Source organism: Lutra lutra, chromosome 16 (assembly GCF_902655055.1).
Source record: "Lutra lutra chromosome 16, mLutLut1.2, whole genome shotgun sequence".
Taxonomy (NCBI): Eukaryota; Metazoa; Chordata; class Mammalia; order Carnivora; family Mustelidae; genus Lutra; species Lutra lutra.
Genome location: NC_062293.1, coordinates 22,091,395 through 22,104,565, shown reverse-complemented (window position 1 = coordinate 22,104,565; position 13,171 = coordinate 22,091,395). Strand labels below are relative to the sequence as shown.

The 13,171-nt window shown below is 55.9% G+C and overlaps 2 protein-coding genes across 6 annotated transcripts in view; one reads left to right on the top strand and one right to left on the bottom strand.

Moving 5' to 3' along the window:
• The first annotated feature begins 3,963 nt into the window (after window positions 1-3,963).
• Window positions 3,964-6,199, top strand: CSF3 (colony stimulating factor 3). Its single transcript, XM_047709285.1, has 5 exons — window positions 3,964-4,086; window positions 4,200-4,354; window positions 4,760-4,867; window positions 4,994-5,140; window positions 5,470-6,199. Exons 1-5 carry the CDS (start codon window positions 4,074-4,076, stop codon window positions 5,632-5,634), a joined length of 588 nt encoding a protein of 195 aa, XP_047565241.1. The 5' UTR covers window positions 3,964-4,073; the 3' UTR covers window positions 5,635-6,199.
• A 1,698-nt stretch (window positions 6,200-7,897) lies between these two features.
• The window catches only part of MED24 (mediator complex subunit 24), a 34,498-nt gene continuing 29,224 nt past the window's right edge, over window positions 7,898-13,171 (bottom strand). For all 5 annotated transcript variants that reach the window (XM_047709279.1, XM_047709278.1, XM_047709281.1 and 2 more), the window contains 7 exons: window positions 11,095-11,359; window positions 10,689-10,870; window positions 10,442-10,532; window positions 10,016-10,115; window positions 9,050-9,130; window positions 8,562-8,710; window positions 7,898-8,404 (listed from right to left, as the gene is read on the bottom strand). In XM_047709279.1, the coding sequence (XP_047565235.1) occupies window positions 8,288-8,404; window positions 8,562-8,710; window positions 9,050-9,130; window positions 10,016-10,115; window positions 10,442-10,532; window positions 10,689-10,870; window positions 11,095-11,359 (985 nt within the window). In that variant the 3' untranslated portion in view covers window positions 7,898-8,287. The remainder of the gene's footprint in view (window positions 8,405-8,561; window positions 8,711-9,049; window positions 9,131-10,015; window positions 10,116-10,441; window positions 10,533-10,688; window positions 10,871-11,094; window positions 11,360-13,171) is intronic.

The window sequence follows — 13,171 nt, the reverse complement described above, 5'->3', positions numbered from 1 at the left end:
TCAAGTGTCACACGCTCTACCAACTGAGCCAGCCAGGTGCCCCAAGGTTATGAATCTTACAATCAGCACCCAGCCCAAATTGCCTTAGACCCTCTCCTGGTTGGTAACAGATTGGAGAGTGTCACCCTGGTCTAGAGAATTGGGGGTCATTTGCCATGATTTCCTGGTTCTTGCCCACCTTGAATCTATGGACTATTTTTCTGTCTGCTCACTGGAAGTTTCTTGTAATTCATTCCCATTGGCTTGGTTTTCTCTTCCTGGAGAAGCTTAGTGTCCTTTTTATGCTCGCAGAGTTCACTATGCACTCCACCTTCTGGTTTTTTTGTTTTGTTTAGAGAACTACAGAGAAGCACGAAGAATAACATAACAAATCCCCACATATTTCCACCCAAGTTTAATAAATGGTGACATTTAGTTATCATTTCAAGTTTTCTCAACGGAAGAAAACCATCATAGCTCAGAAACCTCATCACAGGTCTTTCCCAGGCCCTTCCCTACCTTCCCTAGAGGCAGCCACTCCAATGAATTCAGTGGGTAGCCCTCCAGTTTGTCTTTATACCTTGTGTTATGCAAAATATGGTAGTGTTTTGCATTTTTAAATCTTTTAAATGACGTATCTATCAAATAAATGTAACTTGCTCTCTTCACTCAATCTTGGTTTTGTGATCTAGTCGTGTTGATACCATTCCTAGCACTGTCCTAAGCACTTTGAAACAGCACAAATAAAGCCAGTTAATTCCTTTCCTCATGGAGTTTTCATTCCATGAGGGGCTGAGGTGGAGGCATCTGTGGACATTGATTTATTTAGCCCTTTCCTGACTGGTGTGCATCGATTTGCTCTGACAGACAAGGCCCCAGAGAATAGCTCTGTGTTCTCCTGGTATGCAGGGACAGTGGATGTGATGTGCAAACTTTACTCAAAGGGCCAGATGGCACATTTTTAGGGCTCATGAGCCATATGGTCTGTCACAACTATTCATTTCAGTTCTGCCCTTCTTGAAAGCGGCTGTAAACAATATGTAAACAAATTAAGAACATCAGGGTTTGAATTTCATATGACGTTTACATGTTAGGAAATATCCTTTTGATTTTCCCCCCAACAACTTAAAAATGTAAAACCCGTTCTTGACAACGAGGTGTCCATATCTTGGCTCCCAGGCTGAGTCTGCAACAAATGAGTCACCCGAGAACCCTTTGAGAGATGCTCCAGGTCCTGTACCAGATGAAAACAGGAAGCGTGAGGGGAAGTCTCGGGCCAGTTCTGGCCATTGAGAAACACCTGGGAAAGCTTTCAGGAAGCTGGAAGGCGGAATGACTGCCAGGGGTCTCCAGAGCCAGGCCCTTTGCCAGAAGATTGTTCTGGTCTGGCTCAGCCTGTGCGACCTGGCTAGTGACAAGCCCTGGTTCTCTACCTGGTCTTTATCATCCCATGCATAGGGCTGAAGTGTGGATAAAGCCCTCCTCTGGGAGGAGCGGCTCTCCGAATAGGAAGGTAATGTAATGGGGATGGTGCAGGCTGGGGAAACCGGACTCTCCGTCCCGCCTGGCCTGGCCACCGACTCCTTCTGTGATCTGAAGCAAGACCCTTCGCCTCACTGACCTGCCCTTTGTCTCTAATGAGAGCGATCCACATCCTTCCGCTCGGTTTGGAGGATGAATGACGCAAGTGTGATGGAAGGTGCCTGACATATAAGAGGTGTCCAATAATTACCAGCTGACTTTTGGATTCTTTCCCTATGGAATGGAGGCCAGAATGCTTCCCGGGACGGGCGGCTCACTCCCCCTGGAAGCAGCCCACTCCATCTTCTCACACTTCTGACTGCTGGAAAGCTCTTTCTTTCCGTTGATAGGAAAACTCGCTGGCTGTGGCTTGCGCTCCCTGCCCCACTTCCAGCCCTTGAGACCAGGCAACAAGCCCTTCCTTCGCTCCCCCAGTCAGAACAGCCTGTTTTCTTCAAATTCTGATCCTGAGTCCTCTCACCATCCTGGCCACCTTTGTCAGAATTAACGTATTTTCTCAACCAAATGTCCTATGCACTTGGACTGTAGGTGAATTGATAAGAGCTGGGTCTAGGTCTGCCAGGCCAAACACTGATTAAGGGATTTAATGGCAAAGAGGCACCTGGATGGATACATCGGTTGAGCATCCAACTCTTGATTCATCTTCTGTAAAATGGGAAGTGGTTCCAGCACCTTCCTCATAGACTCACTGGAAGTCATACACTCAATAATGTGTGGAGAGTGCTCAGCACAATGTCTGGGGCCAGCGGAGTCCTCTGGAGGTTCTTTGAGGGAGGGTGAAGGGACATGTTTGTGAAAGTTAATCTCCTGCCCTCCGCAGTTCTAAACCCACCCCTGTGTTCCCGGAGAGCTGGACGCAGGGCTGGCCTCAGTGCAGGCACGGTGGCCAGCCTGCGTGAGGTGGAGTGGCCAACCCTGCCCCCCGCCACCCGGTGGGACAGGGGACCTGAGGCAAGACGAGAACAGATCAGCAGGTGAAGTCCCTGCCCGCTGTGGCCACCAGGGGGCACCCGTGCCCCAGAGATGGCCTCACCCAGGCAGACACACCCACTCCTTATCAAAAGGTGTCGATTCCTTGGCTCCCAGCTGAGGTAAATTGGGACGGAAAGTGACAGCCTTGGGTGTGGTCGAAGGATTGCTAGGCAGGCCCAGTGGCCTGTAGGAAACCCTCAAGCCTGAGGCGAATTTCCAGGCTGTAACTCCTAAGACTGAGTCTGCTCTCCTTGACCTTGGGCAAGGCCCATCCCTCTCTGGCTGGGTTCAGGGGGTGTAGACCAGATTCCAAGACTTGCATGGTTCTAGGATTTGAGGCTGTTTGCAGTTTCTTCTTTCTCACCCCCAACCCTTCTCCACCTCAGGGCCGCACACACTCTGGCAGGCGGTCAACTTGGCCAGGGAAGACACGTGTCACAGACCCTCCCCCAGCTCCAAAGCGCTGGGACACCATTGGAGGGAGAGGAACCCCGGGAGGAGGAGGAAGGGCAAGGTCAGGTGAACCAAAAGACCCAGAGCCTCAAGGGTCTTGCTTCATTTGGGACAGACATCCGGTTTCCTCTGGTTTCTGCCAGGATTCCGGGGGCTTAAAGGAATGAGTCACGGGGGGGATTGGGGAGTTCCCAGCTAACCAGTTCAAGACAGGAACCTGGGACGCTGCCCATCAATGTATGGGGTGGAAACAGGAGGCAAGACCCCAGTGTCCCTACCTCAGGCCCCTGGCCCCTCAGGAGGGGACTCGGGAAGGCAGCCTTCTGGGAGCTTGGAGGGGAGAAATGGAGACAACTAGGGGCACCTGGGTGGCTCAGTGGGTTAAAGCCTTTGCCTTTGGCTCAGGTCATGATCCCAGGGTCCTGGGATCCAGCCTCAGCCCCACATGGGGCTCCCCTCAGCAGGGAGCCTGCTTCCCCCTCTCTCTCGGCCTGCCTCTCTGCCTACTTGTGATCCCTGTCTGTCAAATAAATAAATAAAATCTTTTTTTAAAAAAAGGAGGATTCAATTAAAAAAAAAAAGAAATGGGGGCAACCAGCTTCTTCCCTCTCAAAATTCGGGGTCTAGGGAGCAGGTAGTTTGGGAGAGTGCAAGGGGGCATGCTCCCCTTCCTCTGGCCAGGAGGGAAGGAGGGAGGGGCCGCTTGGAGACCAGCCTCCTACCCGGTCAGGCTGACCAGCCTCCAGCCACCGCCTTCACGGTACCAGCAGGCACAGCCTCCCTCAACGGTTCTGATCAAACACCCTGGGGCAATTTCGGGCCTGGGTGGGGCTGGGGGGGAGGAAGAGCATTTGAGGGGGACCAGACGTCAAAGAAAGAGCAGGGATTCCACAATTTCACAAAACTTTCGCAAACAGCTACTTGTCCCAGCCCCCCTGCATTGTCCTGGACACCAAATTTGCATAAATCCTGGGAAGTTATTACTAAGCCTCAGTCGCGGCACCAGGTAATTTCCTCCCAGGCCTCATGGGCTCCCGTATAAAGGCCCTGTGCAAGCTGGTCCCTGCCAGAGCCTGGCGCCCACAGACCCACCCAGACCTTTGGCTGAGCCTGCTGCCCAGAGCCCCATGAAGCTGACCGGTGAGTGTCCCGGCCACTGGGGGAGTGGGGGGACGCTGGAGTGGCAGAGGGGCTGAGGGGCCCCAGGTGGAAGTGGACCGCCTGTCTCCTGAGTACCCCCTGTCTGCTCTCAGCCCTGCAGCTGCTACTGTGGTATGAGGCACTCTGGCTGGTTCAAGCAGCCGCCCCCCTGGGCCCTACCAGCTCCCTGCCCCAGAGCTTCCTGCTCAAGTGCTTAGAGCAAATGAGGAAGGTGCAGGCTGACAGCACCGTGCTGCAAGAGAGGCTGGTGAGTGAGAGGCGCCGAGGGGACAGGGGACATGGATGCTGGGAGAGGGCCAGTGGAGGAAAAGAAGGGGGCAGAGCTGCAGGGAGGGAGGAAGGGGGAAGGGCTGAAGGGAAGGGAAGGGAATGGTGAGAAGACGTCATCAGGGAGGGGCATGGCAAAGGAAAGACCCTAGGGGAAGGAGAAGAGAGTCAAGAGAGTAGAGCTGCGGAAGGCTGGCTGGGAAGTGTCTCAAGGACAGTGCCTGGATGGCCCAGATTCTAGATCACCATAGAGGGCAGAGTGGGGCTGAGCGGCCTGGCAGGACTGGGAGGGAGGAGAAGACCTTGGAGAAACGGGGAGGACTTTGGAAACAGGAGCAGCCTGGCCCCTCAGTTCCCCCTCACACAGCATCCTTCCTATCCCCAGTGCGCCTCCCACAAGCTGTGCCACCCGGAGGAGCTGGTGCTTCTCGGACACGCTTTGGGCATCCCCCAGCCTTCCCTGAGTGGCTGCTCCAGCCAGGCCCTGCAGCTGGTGAGTTTCTGGAGGGGTAGAGGGAGTGGAAGGGAGGGAAGAACGGTCTGGAAGTCTCTCTAGACCTCCAGGCCTTGGAAGGAGCGCCCAGGCAGCACCCCCTAACTCTGCCACTCTGTCCCCCAGACGGGCTGCCTGCGTCAACTCCACAGCGGCCTCGCCCTCTACCAGGGCCTCCTGCAGGCTCTGACAGGGCTACCCCCTGAGCTCACCCCTGCCTTGGAAACGCTGCAGCTGGACATCGGCGACTTCGCCATCAACCTCTGGCGGGAGGTGAGCCTCACTGGGAGCCACAAGGGTTGGGGGCCTGGACTGAGCTGGTCCCCAGAGATCATGCTGCAAGCCTGAGGATCCCAGTTCTTTGGGGTCAGCGTGGGAGGCTTCTCAGGGCGAGAGAACTCCCACTCCAGGCCCCTCTTGCTGCCAGCCCTTCACTCTCCCTAGATGAGGGCGGGAGCCAGACCCTGATGTAGACCTGGGTTCAAGGCCAGCCTCCACCATTCACCCATCAACCGTGTGGTCTGATCCCGCACACCCCCGCAGCCCTTCGCATTTCTTTCGCTAATCATGCCCACTTAGCTGATCTCTTCTTCCCCCCACAGATGGAAGAGCTGGGGGTGGCCCCGGCAGTGCCACCCACCCAGGGCGCCATGCCAGCCTTCACCTCGGCCTTCCAGCGCCGGGCCGGAGGGGTCCTGGTGGCCTCCAACCTGCAGAGCTTCCTGGAGCTGGCCTACCGTGCTCTGCGCGCCTTTGCCAAACCCTGAGCAAAACCTTCCCCAACCAGCGTATTTATCTTTATTTAATATTTATGCTTATTTAAATCTAATATTTAAAGACAAGAAAAAGCAGGAAGGAGCCCCGGACTCTTGGGTCCTTCCTGCTGTCTCTGAGTCCGTTCTGCTTGTAGCAGGGAGAAAAGCCCGTCTTCCTGTCCCCTGGACTGGGAGGTAGCTAGGTAAATACCACGTATTGACTCCTGTGACTGCTCCCTGGCCTGGCTCTGTGGTGGGCACTGGGAAGAACCCCAGTGAACTCCTTACCCCAAGGGTACCCACCTTAAGACCCCTGGGAGCATCAGGAAGTCTCCCATGTGGGAGACAAGAAAACCCTGTTTAATATTTAAACAGCAGTGTTCCCCTCCTGGGTTCCCCCCTCGATCTGGCCTCACCAGCTCGGCTTGCACATGCCCAGTGGGCCAGGTCTTGCTTCTCCTCCTGTCTGTCCCCTTCCCCACGGGCATTAGGCCTCGCAGGAGGCGGCCAGAGCAGGGAGATTTGACCCTGAGGTCCCACGAATTTGCTGGGGAATCTAGTTTTTAAGATGTTTTTGGTAATATTTTGACTTCCTGTATGGGGAGCCTGGGCATTGTTGCCGTTCCTCAGCTTTCTGGATGCCCTAGAGCAACAATGACAGGCTCCTGACACCTGCCCCACCCTCAACAGGGTCAGGATTCTGACCCTTCAAGGGCTGGGCAGAGGCTCCTGTATTGCCCTTGCTGGAGGGGGTGGTGGGACTGGGAGTGTTGGAGGAGATGTGGAAGGTTATGTGACGGGGTAGGTGAGAAGAATGCTCAACTCACCTTCCACCTCTGCCCCCACTTTCTCACTGTAGCCAAACTCTGATAATAAAATATCTTGTTTGTCTCCAATAAAAGCCTTTCCTCCTTCTTGAGTCCAGCTGGTGCCCAGCCAGGGGTGGGGAAGCGGGGAGTCGAATGGTGAATGAGGCCAGAGGGACGGAAAGAGGAGGTGCAGGGAGGAAGGGGGCAGTCCTCTAGCTCATGAACACTCACGCCCTTAGCACGGGTCTCTCTTGTACCTACTCTGCAGGCACTGGGCTAAGTGCTAGGGACACCGAAGTGGACAAGGCAGGCAAGGTCCCTGCCCTCACCAAGACGCAGTCTAGTGGGAAGACAGGAGGCGGATGGGCCACCATACTGGGAGAGGAGAACATGGGGTTGGGGGTCTTAGGAGTCCAGACTCAGACACTGAAGCAAGGGGGATTTAATGTCTGCTATCTCCCATAAACTCCAGCCCATCCGCACTCACACTTGCCCATGGAGATAGAATGAGAAGTGCCCTTTATAGATCAGGAGCTGAGTTCAAGATGCCAACTTAGGTCAGCACTCAAATTCCTGGCCCTGCACTTGTCTCCCTCAAGCTCTGCTTCTGATTGGGCAGGGAGCAACAGCAACCTCAGGCCAGCCGCCGCTCTCCTGCTGGTCTGGGCCTCAGGGGCCGAGCCTGAGCTCCCAGGGCCCGGGGACAGGTGTGGGTGAGAGAGAAGCAGAGCGCAGAGGGCTGCTTTCACACCACAGTCCAGAAGTACTCCTCTCCGTGTCCTCAGCCTAAGATGCAACTGTAGATCGAGGGTGCCTCCACCAGACCCGGGAAAGTCCAGATGGCCCGCCGGTCCCCAGTCAAGCATCTCAAGGCTTCCCCTGGGCTCCCCAGGCCCTCCCACTTCCCCCCTCCATCTGGCTCTTTAGAGAGGAAGGTCTGGCTGAGAGGACCAGAATCCCCAGCTGCGTGGCTCAGAGCCGCCCACCCCCTCCCCGCCCCCCGCTGCATGGTTCTGAAGAAGTTGGGGCTTGGAGATGTGTGAAGACAAGCAAGGGTTAAACCAATCCTGCCCCTCATCGCCCAGTCCTCTTCTGGACAGAGACAGGTCAGATTGAGACAGTCAGGCTCTGGGTGGGGTTAAGTCTAGTGGGAGAGCGTCAGAAGGACAGGCCACCCTACCCCAGCACCAGCCGGGGCCTTTTGCCAAAACCTCTCCCTTCTCAGAGTCAAGTCTGACTTTGGGGTGTGGGGTTAGGTGGCGCGCGAGAGTTGAGTCCTTACTGCCTGATGCTGGTCCGAGGAGGGGAAGCGCTTTCCCTGTTGAGTGGACAGACACAGGAACCTGAGCCCAGCCCTCCTCAGCCACAGGACCAAGCCTCTTCCTCGGCCAAGCACACAGGCTTCCAAAGAGAAGACGTTCACTGCCTCCATGGGCCTCGGGCACTGACACCACTTGGGACTCACACAGGGACCCACAAAGATCTTTATTAACAAATGAGCTGAGAGAAACTTCCCTGTGTTACAAAAATATAAATATACACACTCTGCACCTGCAAAGTTCCCAGAGGTACATCTACTGTCGGAAGGGGGAGGGGTGTGGGGTGCTGAGGGCCCCGGGCTAACAGCCAGGCTGCACACAGTCCTTAGTGCTGGCAGAGGGCAGAGGAAATTATGAAAGAAACTGGGAGACGTCTTAGAGGTCAGATGTCAGGATAGGGGAATGATCTGGAAATGACATAGGGCTCTTACATCACATGGAGATGAGCAATGCTGTCTCATCTTTCCTCACTGTTCCCTCGTCAGGCGCCTGGGGCTGTGGTCCCCCACACGGCCCCTGCGGGTACCCCCCAGCCTATCAGAGCGCAGCAATGGCCTTGGCAGCCACCTGGCGGCCCAGGGACAGACTGAGGTCCGTGATGGCCAGAACCACCTTGGGGCTGGACATGGCTGACACCTTCACCAGTTCTGATACCTGCCGCAGACAGACAAATGGCCGCTTGCAGGGGCAGCCTGCTGGGGGCCGCCAGGTCCCGGGAGGAAGGAGGCCCTCCTACTCTGAGGGCTGCCCCCGCACCCAGGCCCCCCTAAGACCTGCCGCCCCCACCTGAGCCTGGGGGCGAAGCACTCACGGTGGTGAAGGGCATGAACTGCAGGATGCTGCCTCGGCTGCCCTGCTCCAGGCAATCCACACACTCCTCCATGAACCACTGCACAAACTGAGTGTGCGGGCCCGCGGTCCGCGAGCCCAGGATGGACGAGATGAGCAGGAAGAGGTTGGCTGCGCAGAAGCAGAGGTCGGGGGGAGAGGGAGCACTCCGTGAGAAGGGTCTGAGAAGATGTTAGGCTGGGAGGTGGTGGCACCGAAAAGTGAAAAGAAAGAAGCCCTCAGGGTGCCCCTCAAATGGGGGTGAGGGGGTCAAAAAGAGGGAAGTGTGAAAGGAAAGCAAGCAGGGGTGGGGAGAGGGACCCAACTGGAGCCTGGGGGCGACAGGAAAGCCAGTGGCTGGAGAGATAGAGGCACGAGACAGGGACACTAACGGGTAAAGAGGTACCAGGAGGTCCTCCTCTGGCTGGCAAGGCTGCAGCCCCCCAGGCCGGAGGGCAGTGGGTGACTCACCCAGGACTCGGTTCAGCGGGTCTCTCATGTTAACCGTGTGCAGCTGGGAGGCTGACAGGGAGCTGCTCATGGAGCGGTCGGCTGTGGGGTCAAGTGGAGGGAGCCTTAGGCAAAGGTCCCCTACCTTCAAAACCCCCTTCCCAGGGGACGCCCTCACCCGTCAGGTGTGGAGGGTCAACCCAGGGAAGGTCCCGGATCCAGAGTCACAGAAATCTCAGTGGGAGATGAGAGAGAACACTTGGTGAGCACTGCCAAGTGCCAATCTGTGGGCTACACAAAGATCAGGCCGCACAACCCTCACACTCCAACTTCATAAAAGAAACCGAGACTGGGATTTGTTGAGTAATCAGCCAAAGGTCATAAGGTCTGGGTGCCAGACTAGCATCTCTCCTCTACTCAACTGCACAGCTGTCATTAACTGGCACCTTAATGCCTAAAAGGCCTTAGAGAAACTTCTAGACTCAAGAGAAATTTCTGGAAACAGGAAAAATTAAATGCCACAGAAGAAGCCCTTGGCAGGGAGAGGTAATGAGAACAAGGGGAGCCAGAGGTGCTCTTCAAGCAGGAAGAGTGGGGAGCAGATCCAGCCCCCAGCCTCAGGGCCCGTTTCAGGGGAAGGAAGGCCAGAGCTGGTGAGTCAAAGGCACAGACTGTGCCTGAGGTAGTGAACTCACTTGTGGTGAGTAAAGGGGAGGGAAGGGACAATGGTGTGTCCAGGGCTGGGCTGTGGTCTGGACGGAAGAGCTTCAGTCTTTGCGGGGGAGGTCCCCAGCCACCTCTCCAGTCTCTCCACAGGCAGAGAACAGAGCAGCAGTGGGGGGGGGGGGGTGGACGGGACAAACTCCCAGCGCATTCTCTCCAACCAGCAAAGATGCCGGCAGCCAGGTTCTATACCAAGCAGCTCTCCCAGGCGGGAGTGAGTTCCCGGGAAAGGAGGAGCCCACCCAGCCCAGTCCGCATGCTCACTGGGACTCGAGAGGATGTTGGCATCTTCCTCATTGGAGCTCAGCAGTCGCATCAGCTTTGAGGGCTGCATGTCATCCAAGGGGAAGAGACTGATATAATCCTGGAGAGCAAGAGAGGCACTATTACCGACTCCTAGGCCCACAAATCTCCCATTATCATGGAGGAGAGCTGGAGTTCAGACGGGTGGGGAAGAGTCAGCTCCCCACAGGCCTCAGTGGGCAGCCCCAGTAAGCCCAGCTTCCCCCACCCACCCACAACCCCAGTGAGAGTCCCCCTCACACAGTCACCCCTGGAGATGCTCGGCCAGGGGAGCCCCAACAAAGCCATCCAGGGGCGGGGCCGCTGCCTGGGAAGGAGTCTCTGACCCCAAAAGCCTCAGGAAATGTCTGTTGAGCACATCAACAAGTGAATGGAGGGGTCCCCTACCTCGATGTCTTCACGGTGTCTCTTCTTTTGGCGGGAGGACGCCTGTCCCTTATGGGAGGAATAGGAACTCAGGGCACACCAGACGGCTAGCCTGGCAAAGGGTTCCAGGGAAAGAGGGTAAAGTCAGAGGGCCCCAGAAAGGCCCTGGCAGACAGGGCGTCCCCACAGCCCAGCCTCCCTGGGCAGCCCGAGGTGAGGGGCAGCCAGCTGTGTGCCGTGGGGACCCGAGGCTCCGAGAGAACCCTACTTGGCCAGCGCGGTGCCGGGGGGGTCCATGAGACTGTGCCACTTGGAGGAATCGGTGAGCAGCCCCGGCAGGATGTGGCCCAGCAGGACCAGGGTCACCTGCTGCATGTCCAGACAGAAGATAGAGTAGAGCAGCTCCACTGCCCGCAGCGTGTGCTCCTTCCGCGTCTCCTTCAGCAGCTCCTGGACGGCAGGGCGGGGCGATTCAGGAGCTGAAGGCTCCTGCCACGGGCTTCCCAGGGCTCCATCCCTCACTCCGAACGGCCTCCAGCCAGCGTTCCCCAGAGCAGGCGGCTCCCCTCAGAGTCCAGGAGCCCCGAGACCGAGCCCCGCGGACCAGGCTAGGGGTTATTTTCTCAGCTGTCTCCCTGAGTCTGAGGGGGTGTGGGGGTCTGGCCCTCAGGTACCTTAATGAGGTTGCTGCAGAACCAGTAGACGCCTCCCATGTGAAGCAGGGTGTCAAAGATGTGGATGGAGCGGCTGTCCACCCACCCCTTCTCCAGCACCTTGGCGAATATGTCCGTTAGCACCTCCTTGATGGGTCGCTTGGGGGGCAGCAGGTTCCAGTAGGGCATTGTGTCCACACCCGTGGACGGGAACTTGATCTGGGTGGCCGTCTGCTGCAGCACGTCAGCACACATGTGCTCCAGGATCGAGCTCATGATCACCACCCTAGGAGATAGGGACAGGACTTGATGTTCGGGTTCAGGCCATACCAGGTTCAAGAGTGCAGCAAACACCCAGGTCAGACCTTTCCCAGAACTCAAGTTACGGAAATATTCCTGGGGAATTAACCCCGTTCTTCACAGAGGGAGGAAACAAAAGGAAGTCACAAGACCCTAGCAGACCTGACCCTACCAGTCCTGCTCTGGCAGGCCTCTCACCTGCTGGGCACAAAGCCTAAGCCAAGGAAGCAGTTTGCTCTCCTCCCCTAGGTTATTCCAACGATATGTTCATATTTTTTCTCTCACTGTCTCCAACTTCCCCCCATCCCCCAGACCTAAGCCCTGCCAATCCCTGGACATAAATAAATATAATCACTTCCCTGTGGGCTGAGTGCTGGGGGGTCCCCGCCCAGCCCTGGCCTCTTCCCAAAGTAAACTGTTACTTCCAGGACAGGGGCCCAAGGGCTGCCCCACAAGACTCTTCCCGGCCTTTGATAGCTGGGCAAATAGAAGCGTATATCCAGGAATTTTCTCACGAGCAGTCTTTGACTGAGTTAGCACTCAGATCCGGGTGTGAGCACTCACTGTTCCTGGAACGCTGGGTGGCTCTGGGAAAGCTGCTGTGACTTTCAGCGCCACTTTTTCCACCTGCACGAGTACCCACAGATTCCCCACTATTCCTCACCCCAGGAGAAGTCAGGGAGCTTAGCACGGGTTCTGTCATAGCCAACCCTCCGTTACTTGTGGGAAGAAGGATTTGAAGGAAGAAGGGAGGAGGTGAGGAAAAAGGTCACAGCCTCACAGACCCTCTCCAACCATATCTCAGCACGATGTGCCCCCTTCTCCTCTCTAAGGCACCTCGATGGCTACCCAGTGCGTCCTCTGGCCTAGCTCACTGGTCGCGCGCATGCCCACTGCATGGCAGCGCTATTCACAGCAGCCAAGAGGGAGAAACCACCCAAGTGTCCATCCACCGAGGAATGGATAATGTGGCGCATATGTACAACGGAGTATTATTCTGAAGGGGATTCTGACCCAGGCTATGACATGGATGAACCCTGGGAACATGATGCGAAGTGAAACACACCAGGCACAGCAAGACAAACACTAAAGGATTCCACTTGCGTGGGCTATCTAAAGCAGTCAAATTCACAGAAGCAGAAAGTAGAATGGTGGTTACCAGAAGCTAAGGGAAGGGGGAAACGGGTGAGTTGTTACTTAATAGGTACAAAGTCTCAGATTTACAAGATAAAAAGGTTCTGGAGATTTGTTTCACAATGAAGCGAATACCTCATGCCACTGGACTATATACCGAACTAAGATAGTAAAAGCTATGTATTTTTTTTTTTTTACCAGAATTTAAAAAAGAAAATTAATGGACGGGGGAACGAACCAATACCATTGAACTCAACACAGATGAAGCCGCCAGGGAGGTCTGCCAAGCCTCTGAAAAGCCAAGGCAGCAAAATGTCACAAAAGAGAGGCAGGTGGGAGGATGACAAGGGGGGGTTAGGCCCCTGGGTCATGGTTCGATGGGCTCCTAGTGCCTAGACCACGCCATAGCAAAGACAACCACTCTGTTCTCCTGGTAAGCTAGTTCTCCGGAACTTGGGCTCTCTGAAGATCGGAATCATAGCGATTCGGGGTCTGTGCTTCTGGGACACAGCAGGTGTTGGGTCATAAACAGTCCTGGCACAGAGACACACACTCAGTGTCACTGAGTCAGTGCACAAACATGGAAATGAGACTGCGAGTGAGTGAGCAAGCAGCACGTTTGGGGACATTAAGAGCAGAGGGGGATACTGGCTACTGGAGGTGC

Excerpts from the sequence above, each read along its gene's own strand:
- CSF3 (XM_047709285.1), top strand. Across the intron at positions 4,868-4,993 it reads CCAGCCAGGCCCTGCAGCTG|ACGGGCTGCCTGCGTCAACT; the intron begins GTGAGTTTCTGG and ends TCTGTCCCCCAG. Across the intron at positions 5,141-5,469 it reads CCATCAACCTCTGGCGGGAG|ATGGAAGAGCTGGGGGTGGC; the intron begins GTGAGCCTCACT and ends TTCCCCCCACAG.